Below are 27,687 nucleotides of genomic sequence, written 5' to 3' on the forward strand. Positions count from 1 at the left end.
GGTGAAAACCTGGTAGGCACTTAGTGACACCCCTCCAGGGTAAGCCCGGTCCGTGGCACAGTGAGTCCACACCCACTAGCATAACAATTTACATTACCTCTCCAACCTCTGGCCTTCAGATAACAAAAAAGAGAGAATGTGCAGATTTTGTAAACTATCTCCTCATATGTTTCCCGTCATTATTTTCATTAATTGTATTTTTACATGAGATCTTTATGATGTTACATCGTCATCTTCTCCCCATTCAGGTCCCTACAATATCGGATCCTCTCAGTGGATATTTCTATATAAGAGAAATTTTGCAATTGACCTATCGAGGATGGACAAGAACACAACGGCAGAGAATATTGTTCATCTCACACTAGAGATACTCTCCCGTCTTACTGGAGAGGTGAGAGATTCTGCGAAATATGTCATATTGCACAATAGTTCGGGACTAGTTATATTTTTTAATGGCACCATCTCTCTGGTGTGCAATAGCGAAATAAAATATAAATTCCATCCTAGGTTTTTTAGATTTTTTTCAGGCTTCTTCTATTCATAACAACCCTTCAGCATTTCATGTTGTGAGAAGCAATGAGGTGACAGAAGGTCCTCTCCCTTCCTAACAACTGACATAGCACCAAAAGCAGTAAACTGCCAGGTCACAAAGTTATCTGTGATCCCAAACTTGCAGGTCTATATGATACAGACAATACATGTAACTTATAGGGCAGTATTAGCTTTTAAGACTACTCCTACACTTTCAAAGTTTTTTGTACATGTCCAGCAGATGATGAAAAGACGTTATAATGAATGGGCATAACTGGAGAGGTGAGGACTCTGGAAATGTCTGTAGTGAAATTTATTAATGCGTCTCTCCATAACCAGGATTACACAGTAGTGAAGAAGACTTCTAGGGAGTGCTGTCAGGTCCCTGTGTCTGAGGAATGGGGAAGAACCAATAGCCCAATCAAGAGGCCTCCACCTCACCCCCTGATACTTGAGGACATCAATGACCAGAAGATCCTTGAACTCACCTACAAGATCATAGAGCTGCTGACTGGAGAGGTAACACTTCTAAGAATGCTGGGACATTTTACAGTAACGCTATGAAGGTGTCGATTGATGACAGTATCATTGTATGTGTCAGGTTCCTATAAGATGTCAGGATATCACCATCTATTTCTCCATGGAGGAGTGGGAGTATTTAGAAGGACACAAGGATCAGTACAAGGACGTCATGATGGAGTCTCTCGAACCCTTAACATTGCCAGGTAATTGACATTAAAACATAGATCCTTGTTGTTGTGAAGTGAGGCTTCTAGAATATCTTTACTATGTTCTTGTTTGCCTGCTGTATTATATTTACATTTTTTTCCTTGAACTTTTGTAACCTAAATAATTTTGTTTTATTTGTGAGTCGAGTTAAAGTGCATGTCTCTCAACCAAAAGACCTGTTTCTTTTAAATTCTTTATGAAACCGATATACTTTTTTAAGGGTTCGCTTTAGGATATAATATATAGGATTTAATTATAAGATCTCATAATTGCATTTTCAAGGGGGAAATGTGATGCTGAGTAACTTCTCACAGACAAGTCAAGGGACAAGGGAGTCAAGGAGTCCGGGGTCCAATGCTAGAAGAGTACATCAAACTCAAAATGGTAAGGCAAAAGAATAGTCAATGGGCAAAGTCAGGAGTCAGGCAACAAAGGTCAAGATACATCAAAAGGAAAGGAGTAATATAAACATATCGTCAAAAGGCAAAGTCCAAGGTCAGGCAACAAAGCCAAGAATAGCAGAACACTAAGCACTTGTCACACATACCAGCTACAACTGGCAATAGTCTGACCATTGTCAGCCAGCTAAATGGCCAGGCAATTATCCTGAAAGGGCGACACCTGTAGGAAACCCAGCAGATATGGCCAAATTGGGCAGGAGGGTTGTCACTCACAATACTGATAAACCAGCATGCCCCTTCCTCTCATTGGGCGGCTGAGCGGTCACTAACAATACTGACAGCCTAGCACGCCGCTGTCACTCACTGCATCCTTAGGACACCATGTAACTAACATTCTGCATCTACAGTGGATATAAAAAGGTCTGCACACACCTGTTAAAATGCCAGATTTTTTTCATGTAAAAAAAATTCATACTGAGAAGAATTATTTCAGATCTTTTTCAATCTTTAATGTCACCCATAATCTGTCCAATTCTATTGAAAAATAAACTAAATTTTTGTGGGTAGAAAAAGAAAAGTAAAGAAATACTTTGTTGAAGTACCCTTTGAATTTATGTAATTCAGTCATTTTGGGTCGGAGTGTATCAGCATGGCACTTCCAGTATTGACAATCTTTGACCACTCTTAAGGCCGCTTTACACGCTGCGATCTCGCTAGCGAGATCGCTAGTGTGAGTACCCGCCCCCATTGTTTGTGCGTCACGGGCAAATCGCTGCCCGTGGCGCACAAAATCGCTCGGACCCGTCACACATACTTACCTGCCTAGCGACGACGCTGTGACCGTCGAACAGCCTCCTTTCTAAGGGGGCGGTTCGTTCGGCGTCATAGCGACGTCACTAAGCGGCCGCCCAATAGAAGCGGAGGGGCGGAGATGAGCGGGACGTAACATCCCGCCCACCTCCTTCCTTCCTCATTGCCGGCGGCCGCAGGTAAGGTGAGGTTCCTCGTTGCTGCGGTGCCACACATAGCGATGTGTGTTGCCGCAGGAACGAGGAACAACATCGTACCTGCAGCAGCAACAATAATTGGGAATAGGGGAGCATGTCAACGATTAACGATTTTGAACGATTTTGCGACCTTTTTCGATCGCACGTGTCACACGCAACGACATCGCTAAAGCAGCCGGATGTGCGTCACGAATTCCGTGACCCCAACAATATCGCTTTAGCGATGTCGCTGCGTGTAAAGCGGCCTTAACTTGCAGATCTATCAGATTGTGAGGGTATCTCCTGTGTACTGCGCTCTGTTGAAGTCACTTACAGACTTTTCAATTGGATTCAGATCTGGGCTCTGTCTGAGCCATTTCAAAACTTTAATTTTCTTCTGGTGAAGCCAAGCATTTGTTGATTTGGAGCTATGCTTAGAATTGTTGCCATGCTGAATGGTGAAACTCATCTTCAGCTTTTTAGCAGAGGCCTGAAGGTTTTGTTGCAAAACTGATTGATATATGGAACTGTTCATAATTCGTTCCACTTTAACTTAAGCTCCATATACAGCTGCTGAAGAACAGCCCCAAAGCATATTGCTACCTCCATGCTTCACTGTGGGTATGATGTTATTTTGGTGATGTGCAGTGTTGGCTTTGAATCAAACATACTTTTTGGAATTATCGCCAAAAAGTTCAATCTTGATGTCATCACACCAAAACACGTTTCGCAGATGCTTTTGCCAAACAAGATGTAGGTTTTGGCAAAACATAGCTGAACTTGAATGTTGTTTTTTTTTCTAAGAAAAGACTTTTGTCTTGAGATCCTAGACCACAGACAAGACATATAATGAATATGGGAGATTGTTGTCTCATGAAGTACACAACCAGTACTTGCCATAAACACACAACCAGTACTTGCCATAAATTCCTGCAGCTTCTTTATTGTTGCGGTCTACAAAATTCAATATGCTAAATTCAATTTTCAAATGTACATTATTTTTGGAAATATAATATATATCAATGTATTTTAGATCATATAATAGTCTGAAAAATAATATACCAGCGTATTTTGTATCGGAAAGGTAAGAGAACTAAATCAGAATGGCAGCAGGACCCATACAGAAATATATGTAAAGGCATAAAAAAGTAAAAGGTTTACCATATTCATTTTAATTCTAGTAAGAGTTATTAAAATATAAAAAAAAAATGTGCAGTATATTACACATTATATCACCAAAAGAGTCCTATGCCTGCTAAAATTAGCAATACTAAAATCTTTGGGATTCATACATTTCATAGAACAATATACAAGTGCATCTCAATAGATTAGAATATCATGAAAAAGTTAATTTATTTCAGTAATGCAATACAAAAAGAGAAACACATATTACAGTATATAGAATCATTACACAGAGGGATCTATTCCTATATATTATATAGACTCATTACACACAGAGTGATCTATTTCAAGTGTTTATTTCTGTTAATGTTGATGGTTATAGCTTAAAACTCAATGAAAGTCCAAAAGTCATTATCTCAGAAAATTAGAATAACACAAAAGGCCTGCAATGGCTTCCTAAGCGTTTAACATGGTCCCTTCGTCTGGTTCATAGGCTACATAATCATGGGGAAGACTGCTGATTTGACAGATATCCAGAAGGCTGTCAATGACACACTCCACAAGGAGGGTAAACTACAAAAGGTCACTGTTAAAGAAGTTGACTGTTCACAAAGTACTATAGCATATTAATGGAAAATTGAGTGGAAGGAAAAAGTATGGTAGAAAAAGGTGCAAAAGCAACCGGGATAACTGCAGCCTTGATAGAATTGTTAAGAAAAGGCCATTCAAAAATTTGGGGGAGATTCACAAGAAGTGGACTGCTGCTGGAGTCAGTGCTTCAAGAGCCACCACACACAGACATATTCAGGACATGGGCTACAACAGTCGCATTCCTTGAGTCAAGCCACTCATGACCAATAGACAACGCCAGAAGCATCTTACCTGGGCCAAGGAGAAAAAGAACTGGATTGTTGCTCAGTGGTCCAAGGTGTTGTTTTCAGATGAAAGTAAATTTTGCATTTCATTTGGAAATCAAGGTCCCAAAGTCTGGAGGAAGAGTAGAGTGAAGAGGCACACAACCTTGCTGCTTGAGGTCTAGTGTGAAGCTTCGACAATCAGTAATGGTTTGGGTAGCCATGTCACCAGCTGGTGTAGGTCCACTGTGCTTTATCACGACCAAAGTCAGCTCAGCTGTCTACCAGTAAATTTTAGAGCACTTCATGCTTCCCTCTGCCGACAAGCTTTTTGGAGATGGAAATTTCATTTTCCAGCAAGATGTGTCACCTGTCTACACTGCCAAAAGTACCAATACCTGGTTTAATAACCACAGTATCACAGTGCTTGATTGGCCAACAAACTCGCCTAACCTAATCCCTATAGAGAATCTATGGGGTATTGTCAAGAGAAAGATGAGAGACACCATACCCAGCAACACAGATGAGCTGAAGGCTGCTATCAAAGCAACCTGGGCTTCCATAACACCTTAGCAGTGCCACAGGCTGATCGCCTCCATGCCACGCCGCATTGATGCAGTAATTCATGCAAAAGGAGCTCCGACCAAGTATTGAGTGCATTTACTGTACAGACTTTTCAGTAGGCGCCAACATTTCTGAGTTTAGAATCATTCTTTCAGTTGGTCTTATATAATATTCTAATTTTCTGAGATAATGACTTTTGGGTTTTCATTGGCTGTAAGCCATAATCATCAACTTTAACAGAAATAAACACTTGAAATAGATCCCTCTATTTCTAATGACTTTATATAATATATGCGTTTCCCTTTTTAAATTGAATTACTTAAATAAATTAACTTTTTGATGATCTTCTAATTTATTGAGATGCACTTGTAACTCATTAAGAAGCTCTTCTGTGAGGTTTTTACCTGTGTATATGTATATGTAATGTAGTGTGTTAATATACTCACCGATCGCCATCTTTCCCAGTTTCCAACACTGCGCTTTTCCTCTTCTGGATCCTATGACTTCTACTCTGACTCTCTGGATCCCACTGGGATCTATTTGGGAAGCCAGAAGTCACTTTTACAATGTAAGTCTATGAAGCCTTGTTTTCACGTTCCATAGGTTTACATTGTAAAAGTGACTTCTGGGTTATACAAAGACCCCAGTGTGAGCCGTCAAGTCGGAATTGCAGTTATGTCACTGAACAGAAAACCGAAGTGGAATTGGAAAGAGAAGACATTGAGTATGTTATCGTTCTTACATCACATTACATCTGTATTTTTACACAGGTTTAGGGCATAAAGAAATGTCAAGGAATTGCAAAATTGCTAAATCTGTTTTGGTCGATAGGCCTAGAATACATGAAGGAGGAAGGGGTTAAAGTTATATATATATAAAAAAAAAAAAAACCCTCGGTTTTGTTGTTGACAGATGATGAAGTAATAAACTCGGAAGGTAATGTGATGGCTACAGATTTTAAAGCAGAAGATCAAGGAATCAAACAAGAAACATATGAGGAGTATACCATTGTTACAGATATACAACCTGCCCTTCACAACGAAGATTTATCATCTGATCCTTTAGAACAGGTTCTATCATCTGATTCATCACAGACAATTAAGCAAAATAAAAATAACAGAACGGATGATGAAGATCGAGGAGCTGAAACAACGGAGAAACCATTTTCAGAGTGTGAAAACACTTGGAAACCAAATCTCGATGACTTTCAAAAAACTCACACAGGAGAGATTCCATATTCATGTTCTCAATGTGGGAAATATTTTACATATAGGTCACAATATTACAGCATTCATGCAGGGGAGAAGAAATTTTTATGTTCTGAATGTGAAAAGGTTTTTATAAAGGAGTCAGATCTAATTCAACATCTCACACGAAAAAAGCCATTTACATGTTCAGAATGTGGAGCATGTTTTAGCCAGAAATCAAGTCTTATTCGGCATGAGAGAATTCACACAGGGGAGAAGCCGTATTCATGTTCTGAATGTGGGAAATGTTTTAAACAAAATTCAGATTTAGTTAAACATCAAAGAAGACACACAGGGGAGAAGCCATTTCCATGTACCATATGCGGGAAATGTTTTAATCAGAAATCAGATGTTACAACACATCAAAGAATTCACACAGGGTGCAAGCCATTTCTATGTTCAGAATGTGGGAAATATTTTAGTCGAAAATCAAGTCTTTATAAACATCTGAGAACCCAGCACACAGAGAAGTCATTTTTATGTTTAGAATGAAAAAATAATGATTTATTTGGACAATTTGTTCATCCTCAGGAGTTCACATAGGGCCAAATCCAAATTCAGTTATTTTGCAGTCCACAAAAAACATTTGTTCCTTTTAGGGTTTTTTTTTTTTTTCTCTCAAACAATACTAATAAACCATACAGTTTACATTTTTTTGCTACTTTCTGGAGTACTAACATATTGTTTTGTGTATTATTTTGTGTTTTTCAGTCTTATTATTGAACATACAATAAAACTTCACAGTATTACATTTCATTCGAATTCTAGTTATTTACTATCTGTTGTGTTAAACAGTCAGCTAGAGGGATTGAGTCCCTCAAAGGCACCTTTTCGGCTCCTGATTGACTTCCTTGATTTAAAGCTGGCCATACACATTAGCTGGCTGTTGGCTGAATGATGGTTTGGTCGAAAGCCATCTCAGCCAACCTTCCAATACATAGGAGTGCTCGGACAGCCGGGCACTTCTCTTAGGGAGTACAATGTAATCGGCAGTTCGAAATCAGACATGCATGTTTGAAATTTTTCCGAACCTACAGAAATCTTTCTCAACCTACAGTAGTGTAGACCGTTGTCCAAACCTGTTGATATCGGCAGGTACAGCTGACTTTAGTCTAATGTGCATGAGGGCCCTAAACCTTGTATTCTCAATTACACCACAGTACATGAATCCCTGCATTTCTGTGGCTTTGTTCACAAGTACAGTTGGCATCTGTTTCTTATGGATCCAGGATTATCCCCTTAGGGGATTTGCCTGAAAATTGTGGTCAGTTAGTTGCTCGCTTGCTAGCTAGTTGTCAGGTCCTGTTTATCCTGTCCCTGTTACCTGTACTTATGCCCGCCTTTCCATACCTATCAGTACCTGCCATGCGCTCCAAACCTGCCGACCCAGCTGTCCAGTCTACATTAGTTGTCCCAGTTGCACCTGCCTGCACTACTAAAGACTGTACATCTTAGCCAGTCCCTGACCTGTGGGTCAGCTGCCACAGTCCAGGACACTGCTCTGGGAGTGGCACCTGGCGTCTACCGGCAGCCAAGCCCATCCTGACCATCAGAGGCTCTGGGGAATACCTAATAGGCGCTTACTTAAGCCCCTCCCATGTTAGGGTCAGCTTGGGTTCCCCCTGTGGTGCAGTGGGACCACTCCTGCTCATTGCTATCTCTGTGAGTATAACACTCATTATAATCTCTGACTATCTTCACACCTCCGAATTTTCATACGTATCATGTGTCCGTGTGATCCACACAGAGACATATCTAGTATTTACCATCATCGCGAATGAAAAAGGACAAAAGACGTCTATGGCTCAGTGAAAAACACAACTAGCACACTAATGACAACTGAGTGATATGTAGCAAAATTAAATGTATTCAAGAAATCAAAGATTTTTATGTGTTAAAGATGTGCAAAGATGATCGAGAGAGAGGTTTATAGATAATATATAGATGCATAGAGAGAGAGATAAATAATAGATAGGTTATAGATTGTACAGCTCTTTAGTCAAATAATTAAATGAAAAAAACAAAACAAACAACGTGGGGTACCACCCCATTTTTGATAACGAGCAGAAAGTTGTGAGCTGATATCATCAGTATGAGAAGGTACATGGTTATTTGGCCCTTCCCGGCCTAAAAATACCATCCTGCAGACACCCTAGAAGAGGCACATTACATTCTCCAATTCTGTCGCTTCACTTCGGCTCTTTCCGATTGCCCTAGTACTTTGGCAATTGGGGTAATATTATTTGGAGATGATGTCAGCTGTATTTGGGGACAATTCATATCAAGCCCTGGTGTTAGTAATTTGAAAAACACTCCCCAACTCTTTCCCTGGTTCGCCAATTTATAAAAACAAAACCAGGCACGGCCGATATAGTCCAAGGAATATATTTAGTCAAAACAGAAACATAAAAACACAGAAAAGAAAACATCCCCCATACTCTGGAACGCTCTACCTCAGCACATCAGACTCTCCCCTACCGTGGAAAGCTTCAAGAAGAACCTCAAGACCCACCTCTTCCAACAAGCCTACAACCTACAATAGCCCTCAGTCCAGTAGACCAATGCGCAACCAGCTCTGTCCCCACCTATTGTACCATCACCCATTCCCTGTAGACTGTGAGCCCTCGCGGGCAGGGTCCTGTCTCCTCTTATACCAGTCTGTTTTGTACTGTTAATGATTGTTGTACGTATACCCTCTTTCACTTGTAAAGCGCCATGGAATAAATGGCGCTACAATAATAATAATAATAATAATAATAATCCCCAGCAGGTCAGACGTAGTCCAGAGTGAACCTGACGATCAAAGTATATGCAGCATTGTTCTGATATTCCATAGGCTTTGAAGAGCAGCCACTCCTGGCTCATGCTGCGCTCCGCGAGACGCGGCGACGTCAGTAATGTCACCGCTCATTAGACGTTCAAAGGGATGCTATGCTCTATGTGACCCAGCGATTTTGATGAGTGGTGACGTTGCTGATGTCATTGCTCATCACAGTTCACGGGTCTCGTGGAGCACAACATGAGCAAGTGGCTGCTCCTCAAAGACTATGGAGAATCAGAACGATGATCCCTATACTTTGATCTTCAGACTCGCTCTGGACTACATCGGACCTGCTGGTGTTTTTTTTTTTTTTCTTTTTTTGTAGATAAAGTGATGAATGAAAGTGTCTTGTTTTATTTGTCTATGTTGTTATATTTCTGGTTTATTTTACAGCTTTGCATTTGTGTACTATGTCCCTTACTATGGTGGACCGCATGGTTTTCTTTTAAATAAATTGGTGAACCAGGGATAGAGTTGTGAAGTGATTTTTCTTTAAATAAACTATTTTTGTGAGTGTGTTTTTTTTTTTCTTTTACTGGGTTAGTAATGGTGGTGTCGGATAGACAACTCTCCATTACTAACACCACGGTTTGATGTTAGCCGTGTTTTGGGGCAATTCACAGCTAACATCATCCCCAAATACCATTACCCTGATTGTTAAAGCACCAGGGCAATTGGAAAGAGCAGAGGCAATGCGCCAGAATTGTGATGCTTCACTTCTGGGGCGGTCATGGGCTGTTATTTTTATGCTTGGAAGGGACCAGTAATAATGGACCTTCCCAGCCTGATAACATCAGCCCACAGCAGTCTGCCTTACTTTTGATGGTTCTCAAAAAAAGGGGGACCCCACATTGTTTTTTTAGTTTTATTATTTATTTGGCTAGATAGCTGTACAATCTACCATCTATCTATTAGTTGCTTATCATCTATCTATCTGTCTGTCTGCCTATCTAGCTATCTATCTTTGCATTTCTTTGTCAGCAGGTCTGACCCCTACCGGGCAGGGGTGTCAGTACCCAGCACGTGGCTCCGTAGGGTCTGCCCATCCCACTGTTCTTTGTAGCGGGGTGGGGGTTCCCCAGGACGACAAAGAGGCAGTGACCCAAAAAAGTCCGATCCAAACAGCTTTTATTGTCATCGCTGAACAGGTAAACGTCCTCCGGGACACAGCCAGGTTATGCACAGTCCATACGGTTCCCGTCACACAGGCACCGCTTGCCGTAGGAGACGGTCTTACTATACCCCGTTCTGCTATTCCAGGAGGGTCCACAGACTTATGTTATCGTTCCACACAGGCCTGGACTTTCCTCAGCTTCCTGCTCTGCAGTTTACAAAACAGACTCTGCCCCACCCAGGCCTTTACAGAGACCTTTTAAATGAGAGCTGTGGACATGAGCCTTCTGCATAACCCGGACTGGAGATAGCGGACTGGCCACTATGTAGGGCTCTAATATGTTTCTGTACGCATTCTGGGGGATATATACCGTCCATCGCATATGAATGCCCCCCCTATCTCACATACCCCCCCCTCTGTTCAAACTCATGGGGTTGAACAGACGCCCCCAAACAGGCCGCCCGAGACAGGGCATCCGCATTGCCCAGGGACGAACCGGCCCGATGTACCACTGTAAAACTGAAATTTTGAAGGGATAGGAACCAGCGGGTGACCCGGGCATTCCGTTCTTTCACATTTCTCATCCAAATGAGGGGCGCGTGGTCCGTCACTAGCCGAAACTGTCGCCCGAGCAAATAATAGCGCAGGGACTCCAAGGCCCATTTAATAGCCAAGCACTCCTTTTCCACTACACTATAATTTTTCTCCGCCAGGGTAAGTTTCCGGGTCAAATAGGTAATCGGATGCTCAGTTCCGTTCACCTCTTACGAGAGGACGGCACCTAGACCCACCTCAGAGGCATCTGTTTGCACAAGGAAGGTGTTACCAAAACCGGGGCTAATGAGGACCGGTTGTCCACACAAGGCAGTCTTCATGGACTGAAATGCTTCCTCAGCCTGAGGGGTACAGCGTACCATGGCCGCCTTTTTACCCTTCAACAGATCGGTCAAAGCCGCTGTTCTCCCGGCAAAGTCCAGTGTGAACCGCCGGAAATACCCGACAATGCTGAGGAATGCTCTCACCTGTTTAGTGGACACTGGTCTGGGACACTTTTGGATGGCCTCGATTTTATTTACTTGAGGCTTGATCACCCCGCGGCCAATCACGTACCCACAAATACCGGGCTTCCTCCAGACCAATTGCACATTTTTTTGGGTTGGCTGTCAATCCTGCCGCCCGCAGGGAGTTAACGACGGCCTGGACCTGGGACAAGTGGGTCTGCCAATCGGTACTGAAGATGATGATGTCATCTAGATATGCGGATGCGTACTTCTAATGGGATTCCAACACTACATCCATCAGCCTTTGGAAAGTAGCCGGGGCTCCATGTAAACCGAAAGGCAAGACAACATAGTGGTAGAGACCATCTGGTGTTATAAAGGCCGTTTTTTCCTTGGCTGACTCTGTCAACGGCACCTGCCAATAGCCTTTGGTAAGGTCAAGCGTCATGAAGTATTGAGCCTTTCCCAATCGTTCAATCAGTTCGTCCACACGGGGCATAGGGTAAAGGTCGAACTTGGAAACCTCATTCAATCGCCGGAAATCATTGCAGAAACGCATCGACCCGTCGGGTTTTGGAATCAGCACAATGGGACTAGCCCAGTCACTCTTTGATTTCTCGATCACCCCTAGTGTAAGCATCTGTTTCACCTCTGCAGCAATGGCTTGTCTCCGGGCCTCGGGCACCCGGTACGGTTTTATACGCACCTTTACCCGAGGCTCGGTGACAATGTCATGTTGGATGATCGAAGTACGGCCGGGTAACTCGGAAAACACATCCGAGTTCTGCTGTACTAACTTTCGAACTTCACGGCGCTGTGGTTTAGAGAGCGTGTCGCCTAGATTCACCCCCCCTTTGGTCCCCAGGATGGGCGGCACTACAGGAGCCCCACAGGACACCTCCAGGGTCACTCCCGTAACCATACAGTCACGGTCTTTCCAGGCTTTAAGCAAGTTAACATGATACAATTGTTCCGGCTACCTCCTCCCCGGCTGGTGTATTCAGTAGTTCACCTCCCCCACCTTTTCCCGAACCTCATACGGCCCCTGCCATTCGGCCAACAGTTTATTCTCGGCAGTGGGCACCAAGACCAAGACCCGATCCCCGACATTAAAAGATCTGATGGTGGCTCGGGTGTTATAAGTGCGCCTTTGTGCCCCTTGGGCCCTTGTTAAATGTTCTTTTACAATAGGCAAAACCGCTGTGATGCGATCCTGCATTAGAGCCACATGTTCAATCACACTTTTATATGGGGTGCGCTCCTGTTCCCATGTTTCCTTGGCTACGTCCAGCAAGCCCCTAGGGTGTCTGCCATAAAGCAACTTGAATGGTGAAAAACCCGTGGATGCCTGCGGCACCTCTCGGAGCGCAAACATAAGATAGGGCAACAGCATGTCCCAGTCCCTCCTGTCCTTGGCAATCACTTTTTTTAGCATGGACTTAAAGGTTTTATTACAACAGCCCATCAGTTTGCGGATGGTACACCGATGTGCGCAGGTGCTTTATTTTCAATAATTTACATAATTCTTTTATCACCTTGGACATAAACGGAGTCCCCTGGTCAGTAAGGATCTCCTTTGGTAGCCCCAGACGACAAAACATGGCAAACAATTCCCGGGCAATCAGCTTAACGGAGGTATGGCGCAGCGGAATGGCCTCTGGATAGCGTGTGGCATAATCTACAACTACCAAAATGTGTTGGTGATCGCGTGCGGATTTTACCAGGGGCCCTACCAGATCCATTGCAATCCGTTCAAAAGGTTCTTCTATAATTGGGAGAGGCACCAATGGACTCTGGAAATTTGCAATGGGCGAGGTCAGCTGGCAGTCCGGGTAGGATTCACAGAATTTCCGTACCTCTGCGTACACTCCCGGCCAAAAGAACCTCCGTAAAATGCGCTCTTGTGTCTTGGTAACCCCTAAGTGCCCCCCTAGGGGGTGTGTGTGAGCCATGTTAAGCACTGCCTGACGATGGGATTGTGGCACTACCAGTTGTTCTATAATCTCTGCTCTGATTTTGTCTTCCCGGGTATAGTAAATTATTATAAATCGCCATGCGGGGAAAAACAACTTCTGCCCTGTTTGTTGAGCCACCCCATTTACCTCTTTTACATTCTCCCATGCCTGGGAGAGGGTAGGGTCCCTTGACTGCGCCATCCCGAAGGCCTCCCGGGACATTTCCAGCTCCGGGGTCATTACGGTCTCTTCCCTTCCCCCTGCCAATACCGCTAGGGGACCCCTGTCAGGTTCTCCCCCTGTCCCTAGGTCGGCGATCCATACAGCAGGTATCCCCGACTCGGGATCATCGGGTTCTTCACCTGGACCCATTTTTGCCTGGGGAAAAGTACTATTTCTCTCCCACAGGTACCAAAACAACGGGAAATGCCTTCCCATTACTACCCCGTATGGTAGAGTTTTCACCACTCACGTCTCCGCACGGACTGGAGAGGCATACCTCTGCTGTTGGATATTTGCGGAGTTCATGTATACACACAATCCCAACTTCCCTCTCCGGGGATTCCATCCCCGAGATCAGTGACCCATGAACAAGGGTCACTATACTGCCAGAGTCCAACAGGGCCTCTGCCCGATGTCCATGTACATACACGTGACAAAGAGGAGGTTCAAGAATAGGGCGTGCAGTATACACCGTATTAGCATACATAGACATTCGGCGTGAGTACCCACAATCCATGGACTCCGTAATCAAAGGGCAATAAGCGGCGATATGGCCTGGCCCTTGACATCTCCAGCACTTCATAGCGGTGGCCCCACCAGTTTTTGTTACCATTCTTGGGGGGACTAGTCTTTTGCCACTCTGTGCGGGTTACCCCCTCGGCATGGGCTTGGGTTTTGTTGTTCACCAGCCCCGTACGTGTATCTCGGCCAGGGTCCTGTGGCCGCCGGGCCTGACGCACTGGGGCAGAGTCTCATATAAAGTCCTGTGTGGCGGTATATCACTCAACTAGACTCACCACCTGATCCAGGTTACCCGGGTCTCCTTGCCCCACCCAACGTCGTATAGCGACTGGCAGAGTCCGCACCAACCGGTCGACCACCACCCTTTCCACCATCTGGACTGGAGACAACACCTCCGGCTGTAACCACTTTTTCACCAATTGTAGTAAGTCATATGCTTGAGACCTGGCAGGACAGGTCTCCACATAGGCCCATGAAAATACTCGCTGAGCCCTCACATATGTATTGACCCCCAGACGTGCAAGAATCTCACCTTTCAGTTTCTCGTAGTCCAGGGCATCCTCCCGGCTGAGGTCAAAGTAGGCTTTCTGGGCATCCCCTATCAGAAACGGAGACATCACTTCCGCCCACTGGTCTGCCGGCAGTTTTTCCTGCTCCGCTGTGCGCTCAAAAACCGTAAGGAAAATCTCCACGTCATCCTCCGGGCTTAGCTTCCGCAGGGTAGAGCGAACCCTGTCCCAGGGTACCCGTCGGTCTGAGGCAGTTGCCGGCGGTGTCTCACGCAGGGCCGCAATCTTCTGCCGTAGTAATCCATTCGCCTCTTGTTGCTGTCTCTGGGTCTCCTGATGCTGCCGCTGGGATTCCTGGTGCTGCTGCTGGAACAGACCCAATTGCTCCTGTTGCTTCTGCTGAGTTAGTACCAACTGCCGCAGAAGCTCCTCCATGTTGTCAGCTTGTTTATACCGTAGCGTAGCAGGCTTGATTATTGACATGCAGCGGTGGGGTATGCCTCAATTCTCCTTGCCCGCATTCTCCATCATATTGTAGCGGGGTGGGGGTCCCCCAGGACGACAAAGAGGCAGTGACCCAAAAAAGTCCGATCCAAACAGCTTTATTGTCATCGCTGAACAGGTAAACGTCCTCCGGGACACAGCCAGGTTATGCACAGTCCATACGGTTCCCGTCACACAGGCACCGCTTGCCGTAGGAGACGGTCTTACTATACCCCATTCTGCTATTCCAGGAGGGTCCACAGACTTATGTTATCGTTCCACACAGGCCTGGACTTTCCTCAGCTTCCTGCTCTGCAGTTCACAAAACAGACTCTGCCCCACCCAGGCCTTTACAGAGACCTTTTAAATGAGAGCTGTGGCCATGAGCCACCTGCATAACCCGGACTGGAGATTGCGGACTGACCACTATGTAGGGCTCTAATATGTTTCTGTACGCATTCTGGGGGATATATACCGTCTGTTGCATATGAATGCCCCCCCTATCTCACACCTTCCTTACATACAGGGTACTCACTCGGATCGCAGTCCTGGATCTTCCTCCAGCTCTCTGCCTGTGGCCTGCTCATCCAGAAACATGCATGCACTGAACAGGTTTTCCAGGACCTTCCTTAGGCAACGCCCGCCGCATGCTGCTGTAATTTAAAGGGCCAGTAATACTTAACCTGGAAGTGCTTCTCAGCCTATTGCAGAGGCACTGGATATATATAAGGCATCCTCCTTTTCTGGGAGGTGCCTCAGCAATGTCTTCCTGTCCCTAAGTGTGGTGTTGCTTCCGTCAGGTCCCTGTTCTCTGTCTTTGTTGTCTATCCGTGTCCCTGTTCTTAATCTCTGTTCCTTGTCTCTGCTCAGAGCTGGCCGTGCCTGTCTGCTGCTCAGTCCTTGCCTGGGATTGCAGCATCCTACAGAGTCCACACCTGGTCCATTGTGACTACTCCGTTCAGCTTACTGATCCAGATCAAGCACCACCTGTAGAGGTCCGTACCGAGTCTTCATGCATCTACGTCCTACCTGCTACTGGACCAAGACCTGGCTTGGTGACGCCATTTACCTTCACTTTGGTCTGGACTCCGCTGATGCTCTGGTCATACCTGCTGTGTTCTACTACTCGGTCATACTTTCGGGTAACTGGACTTCTCTAGTGCTAATCGCACATGAACACTGGACTCTATTCTAGGATCTCTGTTATTTGGCACCGGTCACACGATGACCAATAAATAAAGCTCTTCTTTTTCTCAAGCATTGTCCAAGTCAGTTCATAGGATCAGCTGCCACAATCCTCTGTGGTCCTGTGGGTTCACTAATGCGCTCCCCGTGGGTAGTGCAACAGTCTTTTGCACATTAAACCCATTAATTTCAGTGTCATGCATTTTTATCCCGTACATGTCACGCAGATGCCACACAGCACAAGGATGACACACACATACACACGAATAGACAAAACAGAAAGTGCTACACGTGTTTTTTGTGTGCACGTGTGAAGGAGGCTTAAAACTGACACTTTGCTTTTTTTTGCTTCTGTTTTTGTTCTGCTTGTAATGGATCTATTTTTACCAGGTGTCTCTGAACACCCCTAGTGTTCTATGCATGTACAGAGCTAAAAACACAGATCCATTACCAGAAAAAATAACAGATCTGTTTTAATCCATAGAACTTCATTGTTAAAAAGTTATTCGCTTGCTAGCCATCTTTTTTTGTGCAGACTATGTTTTTTGCTCGAGTTAAAATACAGATAGCAGACAGGCATGGGAAAAAACAGTAGACATTTTATGATACTTCTATTCCCATATATCCTATATTGGAATGTTTTTTTTTTTATGGTTCCAAAATAGACCCAAAAATGGAAATATCTAATGGTCATGTGAACAACGTCTTACACGTTCAACTATTTTGTCTGGATTACAAATTTTCCAGCCTTATATAATTGTCCTATATTTATGGGTCCTTTATTTTTAATGTTCAGGCACAATACAGACTGAGAGGTGTGCTACGTGAAATGGTTTGTTCTTAAAAATAGATAGTAGCATGAAAGAATGTGTATATTTTCTCCTTAATATTTATGGAAAGAAGTGATGTAAATTTGCTCTACAAGAAGTAAATCTGCCAGATGGCAGCTCTTAAACCTGGCCCTGACCCCCTATTAACTTTCTCACCATTAACCATGCTGGAGCCTGCTTCCGGGCTTACATCACCGAGGCTATCAAGCTCTATGATACATATCTCCCTTCAAGGATTTTTCCAGTGAACTTCTCATAGCCCATACACTATGCTGCTCTCAGATGGGGTAACAAAAACCTGCTGATAGATTCCTTTTAATATGATATGAGCCACATGGAGTTAGATGGTAGAGAATTCAGAAAGTGTTAGATGCTAAAATCATTGGCTTTCTTTCAAAGTCCCTTTGCGGTTATTAATTTTAGTTTATTTGGTTTATTAAGCTTTTAGCTTGTATAATGGAAGTTAAAGGGTTTGTCTGGTGAAAACAAGTGGGATCCCTTGCTTTTTGACAGCGCTTCAGGTATACACAGGCAACAAACAAAATGAGGTTTTGTCACAGGGTACTGTTCGCAGTTATTACACTCGTGGCGAGCGTCCAGGAGTGGCCCCACTGGGCCATACACCGGACTCCCCTGAAGGAGCTAACATGGAGCTAACCTCTATACAGAGGTATATGTCAGGTGCAGCCCCAGTGGGCCTAAATGCATGACAGCCAGGACCAGTTGAGTTGGTTGACGGACTGGTGAATCTCTGATGTCCAGTATGGATGTGCTGAGATGCGGCAGTACAGATGTGGAGGCTCACACATGGCAGCATAGAGGTAGTGGCTCACACGTGGCAGCACGGAGGTAGTGGCTCATGTGCGGCAGCATGTAAGTGATGGTAACAAGCTCTGGATAGAGACACAGGTTCGCAGGAACGAGTCACTGGTACAAAACACAAGAGGGTTAGACACAGTGACAAGTATGGGTCCTGAGAACTAGCAACGCACTAAGGATAGGCAACGTTGCTCGGGCGCTGCCCTTAAGGGGGGGCAGGCTTAAATACCTTTAGGGTAATAGCTGACCTCAAGGAACACTTCCGGGTAATGGGATGCCGACCCTTTAAGAAAGGGGTGTGGTAGTGTACACCCTTTGGGCATCACCAGAAGGCCTGTGTGTGGCCTGGAAGCAGGAGGAGGCCACAGCAGACCCATGGCCAGGAATAAGGCGCATGGAACCGGCGGACAGGTGAGGAGAACGGCACCTCCGCCATGGCCTTGGAGCGGAAGCTTCCGGGGGTGCCGCATCGGGACCGGCCACTACAGAAGTCACATTGCAGCTCCAAAGTGGCTACGATAAACAGGCTTAGCACAAAGTTCTCCATTTCCCAATACCTAGGGGTTGCCCTGGCCTTCACATTTTAATACCTGTACAGAGATCTGCATGTACACAGGGGTCCCTGAGTAAGGGCCACAAAGTCAGCTGCTGTTCAGTGGCACAAGCTGGCAAGTAGGACAGTAAAGGGTGCTTTACACGCTGCGACATCGCTAGCGATTGCTAGCGATGTCGAGCGCGATAGCACCCGCCCCCGTCATTCGTGTGACATTTGTTGCTCGCTCCCATAGCGAACATTATCGCTACGGCAGCGTCACACACACATACCTTGTCAGCGACGTCCCTGTGACCGCCGAACAATCCCTCTCTCAAGGGGGAGGTGCGTTCGGCGTCATAGTGACGTCACTGCGGCGTCACTAAGCGGCCGGCCAATAGAAGCGGTGGGGTGCAGATGAGCGGGACGTAACATCCCGCCCACCTCCATCCTTCCGCATTGCCGGTGGACGCATGTAAGGAGATGTTCGTCGTTCCTGCGGTGTCAGACATGTGATGTGTGGTGTCGCAGGAATGACGAACAACATCGTACCTGTGGCAGCAACGATATTAAGGAAAGGAGCGACGTGTCACTGATCACCATTTTTGAACGATTTTGCGATCGTTGATCGTCGCTCCTTGGTGTCACATGCTGCGATGTCGCTACCGGCGCAGGATGTGCGTCATTAATGATGTGACCCCGACGATATATTGGTAGCGATGTCGCAGCATGTAAAGCACCCTTAAGGGTCAGATCTAGTAGGTCACTTTAGGAACAGAATCACAAAACAAGTGGATAGTCAAATATCTAACCAAGGTCAAAGAACTGGAAAAATGAGGACAAAACTGGTTCACAGAACAGAAGTATAAACCTGATAGATGTGCTATTGACTGATAATGGCAGCTGATACTCATGGTTTTAACCCCGTCACGAGTTTGTATGTACTGGTACGTCCTTTGTCCTGTCCCCTTGCTTTGATGCGGGCTTGCACATCGAGCAAGGTAGTTGACATAGTTGCATAGTTGCAAGGTAGTTGACGAAGCAAGGTAGTTGCAAAACGCGCGTCAGTGTGTTTGTGGGAGGCCGCGGCACCATCACGTACTTGGACCATCGGTGATATTATTATGCATGACAGTAATGTAGATGTAATCCCCCTACAGCTATGAAGCATTATACATCTCTTATTTATTATAGATAGGGATTCTGTTTATGCATATGACCTTAGATTGGTTTTCCATATAAGGAGAAAGATATAACTTGTTGGCAATACATATAAGTCCAGATTTATTGATAACAGGTGCCGGGTCTTCCTCATTTATTCCAGCCGTCATCTGGGTTGATCCATTCATTTTTATGTATTTTTATGTACAATAAAGATGGTTGTCAATTAAATTATACAGTATGGCTTGCATATTTCCATTGGTGTATATGACCTCTGTGTCTGTCATGACGATCTTCCTTTGAATGTCAGCTGGGAGCTGGCATTCATAGAAGATCGTGATTTCTGTTGTACAGAGCAGTGCTGGGACACTGCTCTGTAAATCAGAAGCGATCGGATGTTCACAGGTTCAAGTCCTGTAAAAACTACTAAATTAAGTAGAAATGTAAAGGTTTTTTTTTTTTTTTAAATATAGAAAACCCCTTTAAATTACCCCCTTTTACCCCAATAAAAATAAAACAATAATAAAAAATACACATATTTGGTATTGCTGCATTCACAAATGTCTGATCTTTCAAAATGTAAAATAAATTAATCGGTAAACACATAACAAAAAAAAAATATTCAAAACACCAGATTTACATTTTTTTGGCTGCCATAACATTGCAATAAAATTAAATCAAAACATTATATCTAAATGGTATCAGTAAAAACATCAGCTCAGGGTGCAAAAAATAAGCCATCACTTAGCGCCAGATCCCCTCCTAAAAAAAAGGTTACGGTTCTTAGAAAATGGCGCCAAATGCAATTTTTTTTCTGTGGCGCCTTTCCCCACTGATATGATCTCTTGCTCAAGCATTGCCTACCCTTTCTAACCCTTAAGCCATCATAATCCAAGATGTCTCTATTAGCTCTCCATGAACATATATGCCTTGCAACCCAAAGACATTTATTTGATGAAGGTTAATATTGTCAATTTTGGAACATTACAATGATTAAAATCTCCTATAATTTCATCTCATCGAGTGCTGAGTTTTATTTCTACTACCGGTAGCATAAATGGAGGACTGGAATCCTACTCGGGCAGCACAGCTCACACAGTGCCGTGTATGACTTTCCTATCCTAAGAATAGGTGATCAATGTTAAAGTTGTTGACAACCTCTTTAAACGTCATAAACCTTCACTATATGCAGACAAAAATGACAAAAGAAAACCAAAACATGGTTCTTTCTCTGGTTAGGCAAATTAGGCACACAGTCTCTCACACTTGCCGTGACACAGGCCTTGCTCACCTATTTGTTGAATTATCAACCAGAACGACTGCCTCCCCAATACCACACCAATCTGAGCCAATTTAGCAGTCTTTTATAGGAGCTGCAAAGGACGGATTGGAGTAATTTGAGAGACCATTCCCACTCTTTGGCCTCACCTAAAATCCTGTTCCATTAAAAAAATCTCTCAGCATCCTTTTATTGCCAGGCCCTTAACTTGCAGGACTTACATCTCTGAGGTTGGCCAGCTTCCTGCGACAAGACATCTCCAAGTCTGACATCAGATGCATCTGTGTGAACAATGAATTCCTACGGAGGACCAATTTTTGCCCCGGAAATGCTTCCTCAACTTCTGGAAACCACTTAGCCATCACAGATTTTGAGCCCTTCAGAAGATTGCTAAAAGAGCTGTACTCATGGTAAAATTAGGTATAAACCTCCTGTTACACCCCACGATGCCCAGAAATGCTCTGTGCTGCTTCTTTATGAGGAGTTTTGGCCTACTATGTAATGTTGCTACCTTTTTATTTGGGATTTAATCTCTCCCCTGCCTACCACGTAGCAAAAATACTTTGTTTCCTCCATCCCCATGGCACATCTCTTCGGGTTAATAATAAATCCGGCTTTACATACGGCATCAAGTATTGCCTGGACTTTAAATAATTTCCCCATACATGGCTGAAAATGACGTTATCATCTAAATAAGCTTCTGGGTACTCTCTGTCAAGGGCTAGGACCCAGTCAATGACTATGAAAAGTGGCTAGCGCCCCCTGCAACCCAACAGGCATCCTGAAATAGTGATAACACGTCTGGTGTTTGAAAAGCTGTCTTTTCTTGGCCTCCTTGAAAAGAGGAATCTGCCAGTAGCCTTTTGTGAGATAAAAGGTGATGATGTACCGAGCTAGCCCTAATCTTTCAATGAGCTAATCTACGCATAGCATTGGGCAGATGTTAAACTTCAATAATTCATTGCGTTTCCTGTAATCATTGCCGAACCACCATTTTAAATCTGAGTTTGCCACCAGCACCATGGGGCTAGCTCAACCACTTTTGGATCTCTCAATTACCCCCAAGTCCAGCTTCCTTTTTACCTCCTTCGAGATTAGCTCCTGGTGGGTCTCTGGAATCCGGTAGGGCTTCAAATTGTCCCAAACATGAGGCTCGGTGAGAACCTCATGCTCAATAACTCAAATGAGACCTGGCAACTCAGAAAACATGTCCCTATTCTGGTGCAAGAACTCCTGTCACTGTTGTTTTTACGAGGGCAACTATGTTTCTGCTACCTCGAAGTCTTCAACCTTGGCTTCCAACTTGGCAACCAAGCAAGGAGTTTCAAGAGGTTCCCAATCCTGCCAGGGTTTGATTAGATTGACATACTTGATATAAGAGCTTCCTTTTTCCTGGCTGCTGTATCTTGTAGTTGACCTTTCCCATTTTTTATACCACTTTATAGGGCCCCTGCCATTTGGCAAAGAATGCATTCTCTACTGTGGGCTCAAGCAACTGTACCCAATTCCCAGGCTTGAAATGTCTCATGAGAGCCGACCTATTGTATACCCTGACCTTGGCCTCCTGTGAGATGTTCTTTCACAATCAGCATACCTTAGGCGAGATTCTCCTGCATCTGGATAACATATTATATTACTCTTTTATATAGTGTCAAGTCTCCTTTGCTACTTCCAGGAGACCACAGGGGTATCAGCCATACAGCAACTCAAACAAGCAGAACCCTGTGGAAGCTTGTGGAACTTCTTTGACAGAAAACAAGATATCGGTGTTACTGCCGAAGCGGCAGTGAGCGTTATGGCCGACATGGGAGTGTGGACCCACTGGACCACAGAACACGAACTTACACCGGAGGGTCATGATTAAGTGTTTAGCGGGTATTCACCAGAGCCTCAGATGGTGAGTTTGGACTTGGCTGCCGGTAGACACCAGGTGCCTCTCCAAGGCAGTCCCTGTGTTCTTAGTAGTTGTCATGAACAGTAACTGAGATGAAGTCAGAGTCACTGGCAGGATTCTGGACTGGCAACAGATGAGACAGAGAGTTGACGCCATAGTTGGGACAAGTGCAAACAAGACAGCTGATACAGTCTGGTCTGGTTAAAGTTCACCAATAGGACAGGCTGTGGTACAGGTGTAGCCAGGACAGCTGGCACAGACTGGACTGGTTCAGGTTCACAGGTTTACAGAGACACAGGAACAAGGAACTGACAAAATCACTAGTATGCACACAACTGACAAAAAAAATAACATTGAACAGTCATCTCTTACAAGGAGAGGAAGCCTTAAATGCAATAAGGCTCCCAGCAATAGCCTGGGGAAGATTTTTTGAGTAGGGTAAAAGACAGAAAGTCCAACAAAGAAAAAAATTTGAGAGCAGAGAGGACCGAACTAACAAGACTTATCATATAAAATTTCTCCTTTATTTTTCCATTAAAATCATTTGCCAAATGGCCAGACAGCTAAAAAACAGATATCCATGAAAAAGGGGGGAGGGTGGTGGAGAAAAAAATGACACGTTTCGGCCTATGCCTTAATCATGGTCATGATTTTCTGACCCATAGATGATATACATGTGCGGCTCCACCTCAAATACACCCCCCTCCGTCCACGTTGTACACAAACAAGTCCCACAAGACAAAGCCAAGGGGGTAAACTGAAACTCATGCGCACAGCAAATATCCACAGAGGGGAGACAAAAAGACACCAGAGGGGATAAACCAAAGGGGAAGGAGAAAGTCACACCAAGGAATTTTCATACAGTGCAAACACAAATCGCTAGTCACCAAAGGGAAGATCGCCAGACATGCCGGGATATTGCAACAGCTAAGCAGATGCTATCTTTGGTCAGAACTCAGAAAAATCCCCAGTCTTAAGTAGGAGACCAGCTGAAGGTGGTGATTAGCAACTTGGTTCTCTGAGAAGCCACAAGTGCTCCAGGAGGCATTAAATCCCAAAGTGCCCAAAGCAGTGGTAATAAAACAACCGACGCCCGGCAAAGTAGAGCTCCTCAATAGAAGCCAGGTTGCTTGTTGAACTCTGAAGTGTGTACAGAGTCCAACCTAGTAGTAGAAAACTGCTGGTGCCGATCCGGGCAGCATATGACAGTTTGTTTGTCTGAATCAATGTGGACAACATGGTAGGAGCGATCCGCAAACGGGGATCCGGACCGTGCAGCCACACATCGTATACACGCGGCTTTGTTCCATACACACAAGGCTCTGTTCCATAAATGTCGTACACACACGGCCATGCCCCATACAAGTCGTACACACGCGGCTACGCTTTGTACACATCATACAAACGGCTCTGCTCCGCATACGTCGCACAGACATGGCTCTGCTCCGCATACGTCACACACACACGGCTCTGCTACATCCACACTGTAAATTATCCTGACCCCCACATATAAACTTCACCTCATCCAGCACAGCAGAGTCCTGCACACACTGAGGAGCTGATCATGTGACCCCCTGACTCCTCCCCTCCATGTGACATCATCACAGGTCCTGTAAGCACAGAGTATATATCTAGTGTGCGGCTCTGCGGTTCTTAGTCTTATGTGTAAAAAGATAAAATCCATATTGTTTTCTTCTCTACACAGCTCCATCCTGCACGACCTCCCTCCTCTCGGTAACCTCGAACTGAGGCTTTGTGGCTTCAGCACTGCATTGTGGGAGGCTCCGCCCCTTCCAGTGACTTCTTCCCTCCCTGGCTAACACGGTACAAAGATATATTTTACTTCCCTCACAAGAGCAACTCCATTGTGGACAGGACCTTATCTGGTGTGCGGCTCTGCAGGTAGAGGTATGTACGATATTCTGCACCACAACCTCCCCCTCCGCTGCCAGTGTCCTCATTACAGGACCGACACCACCGACATCTCACGGGAAATCCCTTTATTATCAACTATTACAGGGAAACCCAGGAAAATGACCAGACACCTCCATTCCCTATAATCTCCCCCCCAGAGAGAAAGCGTCATCTGTCCCCAAACCCAGAGTGACCTCCCCTGTATACATGAGCACATTCGGCCTTATAGTAATGTATCGTCTGTTAGAACAACCTCTAGAACTGCATTTTTCTATTTATTTTTATTCTTTCACTGATTTCCTCATTTTTGGAAAAACAAATGTGAGGTAGCAGCGTTGTTTGGGCAAAACCGTGAGGCAGTGAGGCAGCAGCGTGTTCACATCAACAGTCTATTTATTGTTGCAGCATAAATAGATCCAATTTCCCACTGTCAAAGTCTCTTCCGGATCACAGCCGGTGCATATAGACAAATTCTTTGCATCAAAAAGTCTTGTTACCTTAGGACCCCGTTAACCGCAGGGATCTGTGTAAGGTTCTCCTAGGCTCACACTCTTGGCCTGTGTTCACTCCACACAGAGCCAGCTCAGCTAACACCGCATGTGTTAGCTTCACCAAGCCTGGCTCTCAACTGAGACACACCCTGCTGTGCTCTGCATGATTTAAACGAAAATGCCGGACATGAGGATTGCTACAAAACCTGGACTGGGAGGAGGGATGTGTCTCCCTGTTACCCTTTGTGCTATACTCCCAGTAATAGCTATAGCAAACTCAGAGGGTTTCCAGACACATTCTGGGGGACACATAGCGGTCTTCAAATATTACCCCTGTCACTGCCTCACACAAACTAACATAGTAAATGTGTGTGTGGAGTGTGGAGAGGATCTTGTTGACAGTTGTGATGAAATCCCTCCCTTGCAAAACGTCTTGGAGCATGTTTGGTGTTTCCAGTCTTTTTTTTCGTGCAACAAAATAATAAGGCCGGGGCCACATGGGAGACTACTGCGATCCTCGCATGACACTCGGCTCACGCTGGCATCACAGCAGGAGCTGAGTGTCATGCAAGTGTCATTGCAACTGAGGTCCGATCATGGGATCGGACCACAGCTGCGAGGGGCGGGCCGGCACTGAGGAGAGGAGGGAGCGATTTATGTCCCTCTCTCCTCCGTTGCCGGCTATTGCCATTCTTGCTCTGCACTCGCATTACATCAGTGTTTGCGAGTGCAGTGCGATTTTTCTCTCACCCCATAGACTTGAATGGGTGCGAGAGAAGCAAGGATCGCGTTGCACCCTCAGCATGCTGCGATTGTTTTCTTGGTCCGATTAGGGCTGAGAAAATCATCGCTCATGGGTGCTGACACATAGGTTAATATTGGTCCGAGTGGAATGTGATGTTTTATCGCATTCCACTCGCTCTGATTTTCATACCATGTGACTTAGGCCTAAGAGCTGGGCTAACATCAATAGCATCAAAACAGTTTAATATCCATTGTGGTTTGTTAACTTTTTTTTGTTTTAAGAGATAAAAACTGGTCAGTAGAGATGGACGAGCACTAAAATGCTCGGGTGATCATTATTCTGAGTTGAGCAGATCAGATGCTCTGAAAGTGCTTAATTTGAGTAACGAGCATTATGGAAAGTCAATGATTGGGCTCTCCACACACATACAGCCAGCCAAAAAGAGAGCATTTCCAGGGGGATGGAGGAAGGATGAGTTTTTTTCCATTTGACAAACAACATCTGAAAATGTTGCCTTAACCCAAGTGAAAGCCATTCAGACACTGCGAATGGCTCTCCCTGGGATGCCTGAACACATTATGCAGTGAAGGAAGCCTGTGCTTTGTGGTCGTTGTTTCACGGACGAAACATCTGAGCTCCTCGAGTACCCGACAACTCCGATGCTCGATCGAGTAAAGAGCAGTGGCGAGCATTCTCGCTCATCACTAATAGTCAATTAAAGAAAAGGTAATCGTTGGATCAGATAGCAAACATGCCAAAGGAAAAAAAAAAGGACCCAAAAATTTAAAGTTAAAAATTACAGTAAATGGCGTAAAATAGGAAGGGTTACAGTGCTCAGCATAAATCAGTATACCCCAACAGATTTGTGAGAAAACATTTAGTTTCAGAATAAACATTTTCTATAGGATACCATACTACTAAATAATCTCACAAATGTGGACCATTGCAAACAAGGTTTGTTATTTTGCACATTCAAAAAAGTAATTTTTCTAAAAAATTAATCTAAGACCATTGTTCCATAAATACCCTAATTAAAGTCTTAGAAGAAAAGCTAAAATGTCTAGGCTACATGATTCCAATTAACAAGAATTCAACCACAGGTGAGTCTGATTCTTCTTTACAAAGGTGTCCAGTAGACAGGTGACTATAAAGAGGCATTACTTAACAACAAAAAAATGTCTTAAATATTACTGTCAGCAATAGCACTACATGGAAGAGAAATGTCTTAAGACATGAGAAAGAAAATAATTTGTTTACTCATGAAAGATGAAAGCTATAAGAAGATCAGCAAAGCTTTACTAATCAGTCAGATACTGGAGCAAAAGTGAAACAAAAAAGTAACAAAAATAGTACTGCAGCATCTCACAGCGACATCAGGTTGACCAAGAAAATTACTATTCAAACAGGAGCATTTTCTGATGAGAAGGGTTGAAGAAAATCAACATGCAAGTTCACTGCTGTTTACTAAAGAAGTCGAAACCAGAGTGAGTGTTTCCCATGACACAATACAACGTACACTGTTGAGGAATTGCGTGCATGGGTGTCATCCATGAAGGAAGCCTCTTCTTAAGTCCATGCACAAAAAAGTCCGGCTACAATTTGCCAGGGCCCATGCTGAAAATATGAAGACTATTGGGAATCTACTTTGGGCTCATGAGATGTTTTTGGAACTGATGTCTTCAAAATTGTATGCCCTAACAAAGGTGAGGAATACAAAGACAAATGAATGGTGCCTACAGAGAGACATGGCATTGGCAGTGTCCTTATCTGGGGCTC

At 44.5% G+C, this 27,687-nt stretch overlaps 1 protein-coding gene across 1 annotated transcript in view; it reads left to right on the forward strand.

The window, feature by feature from the left end:
- Window positions 1-252: 252 nt before the first annotated feature.
- The window catches only part of LOC142312885 (uncharacterized), a 36,481-nt gene continuing 9,046 nt past the window's right edge, over window positions 253-27,687 (forward strand). Inside the window, exons 1-7 of the mRNA XM_075351870.1 lie at window positions 253-391; window positions 871-1,050; window positions 1,133-1,256; window positions 1,543-1,644; window positions 6,100-6,915; window positions 22,517-22,653; window positions 24,571-24,669. Of these exons, the coding sequence (XP_075207985.1) occupies window positions 320-391; window positions 871-1,050; window positions 1,133-1,256; window positions 1,543-1,644; window positions 6,100-6,915; window positions 22,517-22,653; window positions 24,571-24,669 (1,530 nt within the window). The 5' untranslated portion in view covers window positions 253-319. The remainder of the gene's footprint in view (window positions 392-870; window positions 1,051-1,132; window positions 1,257-1,542; window positions 1,645-6,099; window positions 6,916-22,516; window positions 22,654-24,570; window positions 24,670-27,687) is intronic.

The sequence above is a fragment of the Anomaloglossus baeobatrachus genome, chromosome 5, assembly GCF_048569485.1.
Source record: "Anomaloglossus baeobatrachus isolate aAnoBae1 chromosome 5, aAnoBae1.hap1, whole genome shotgun sequence".
Taxonomy (NCBI): Eukaryota; Metazoa; Chordata; class Amphibia; order Anura; family Aromobatidae; genus Anomaloglossus; species Anomaloglossus baeobatrachus.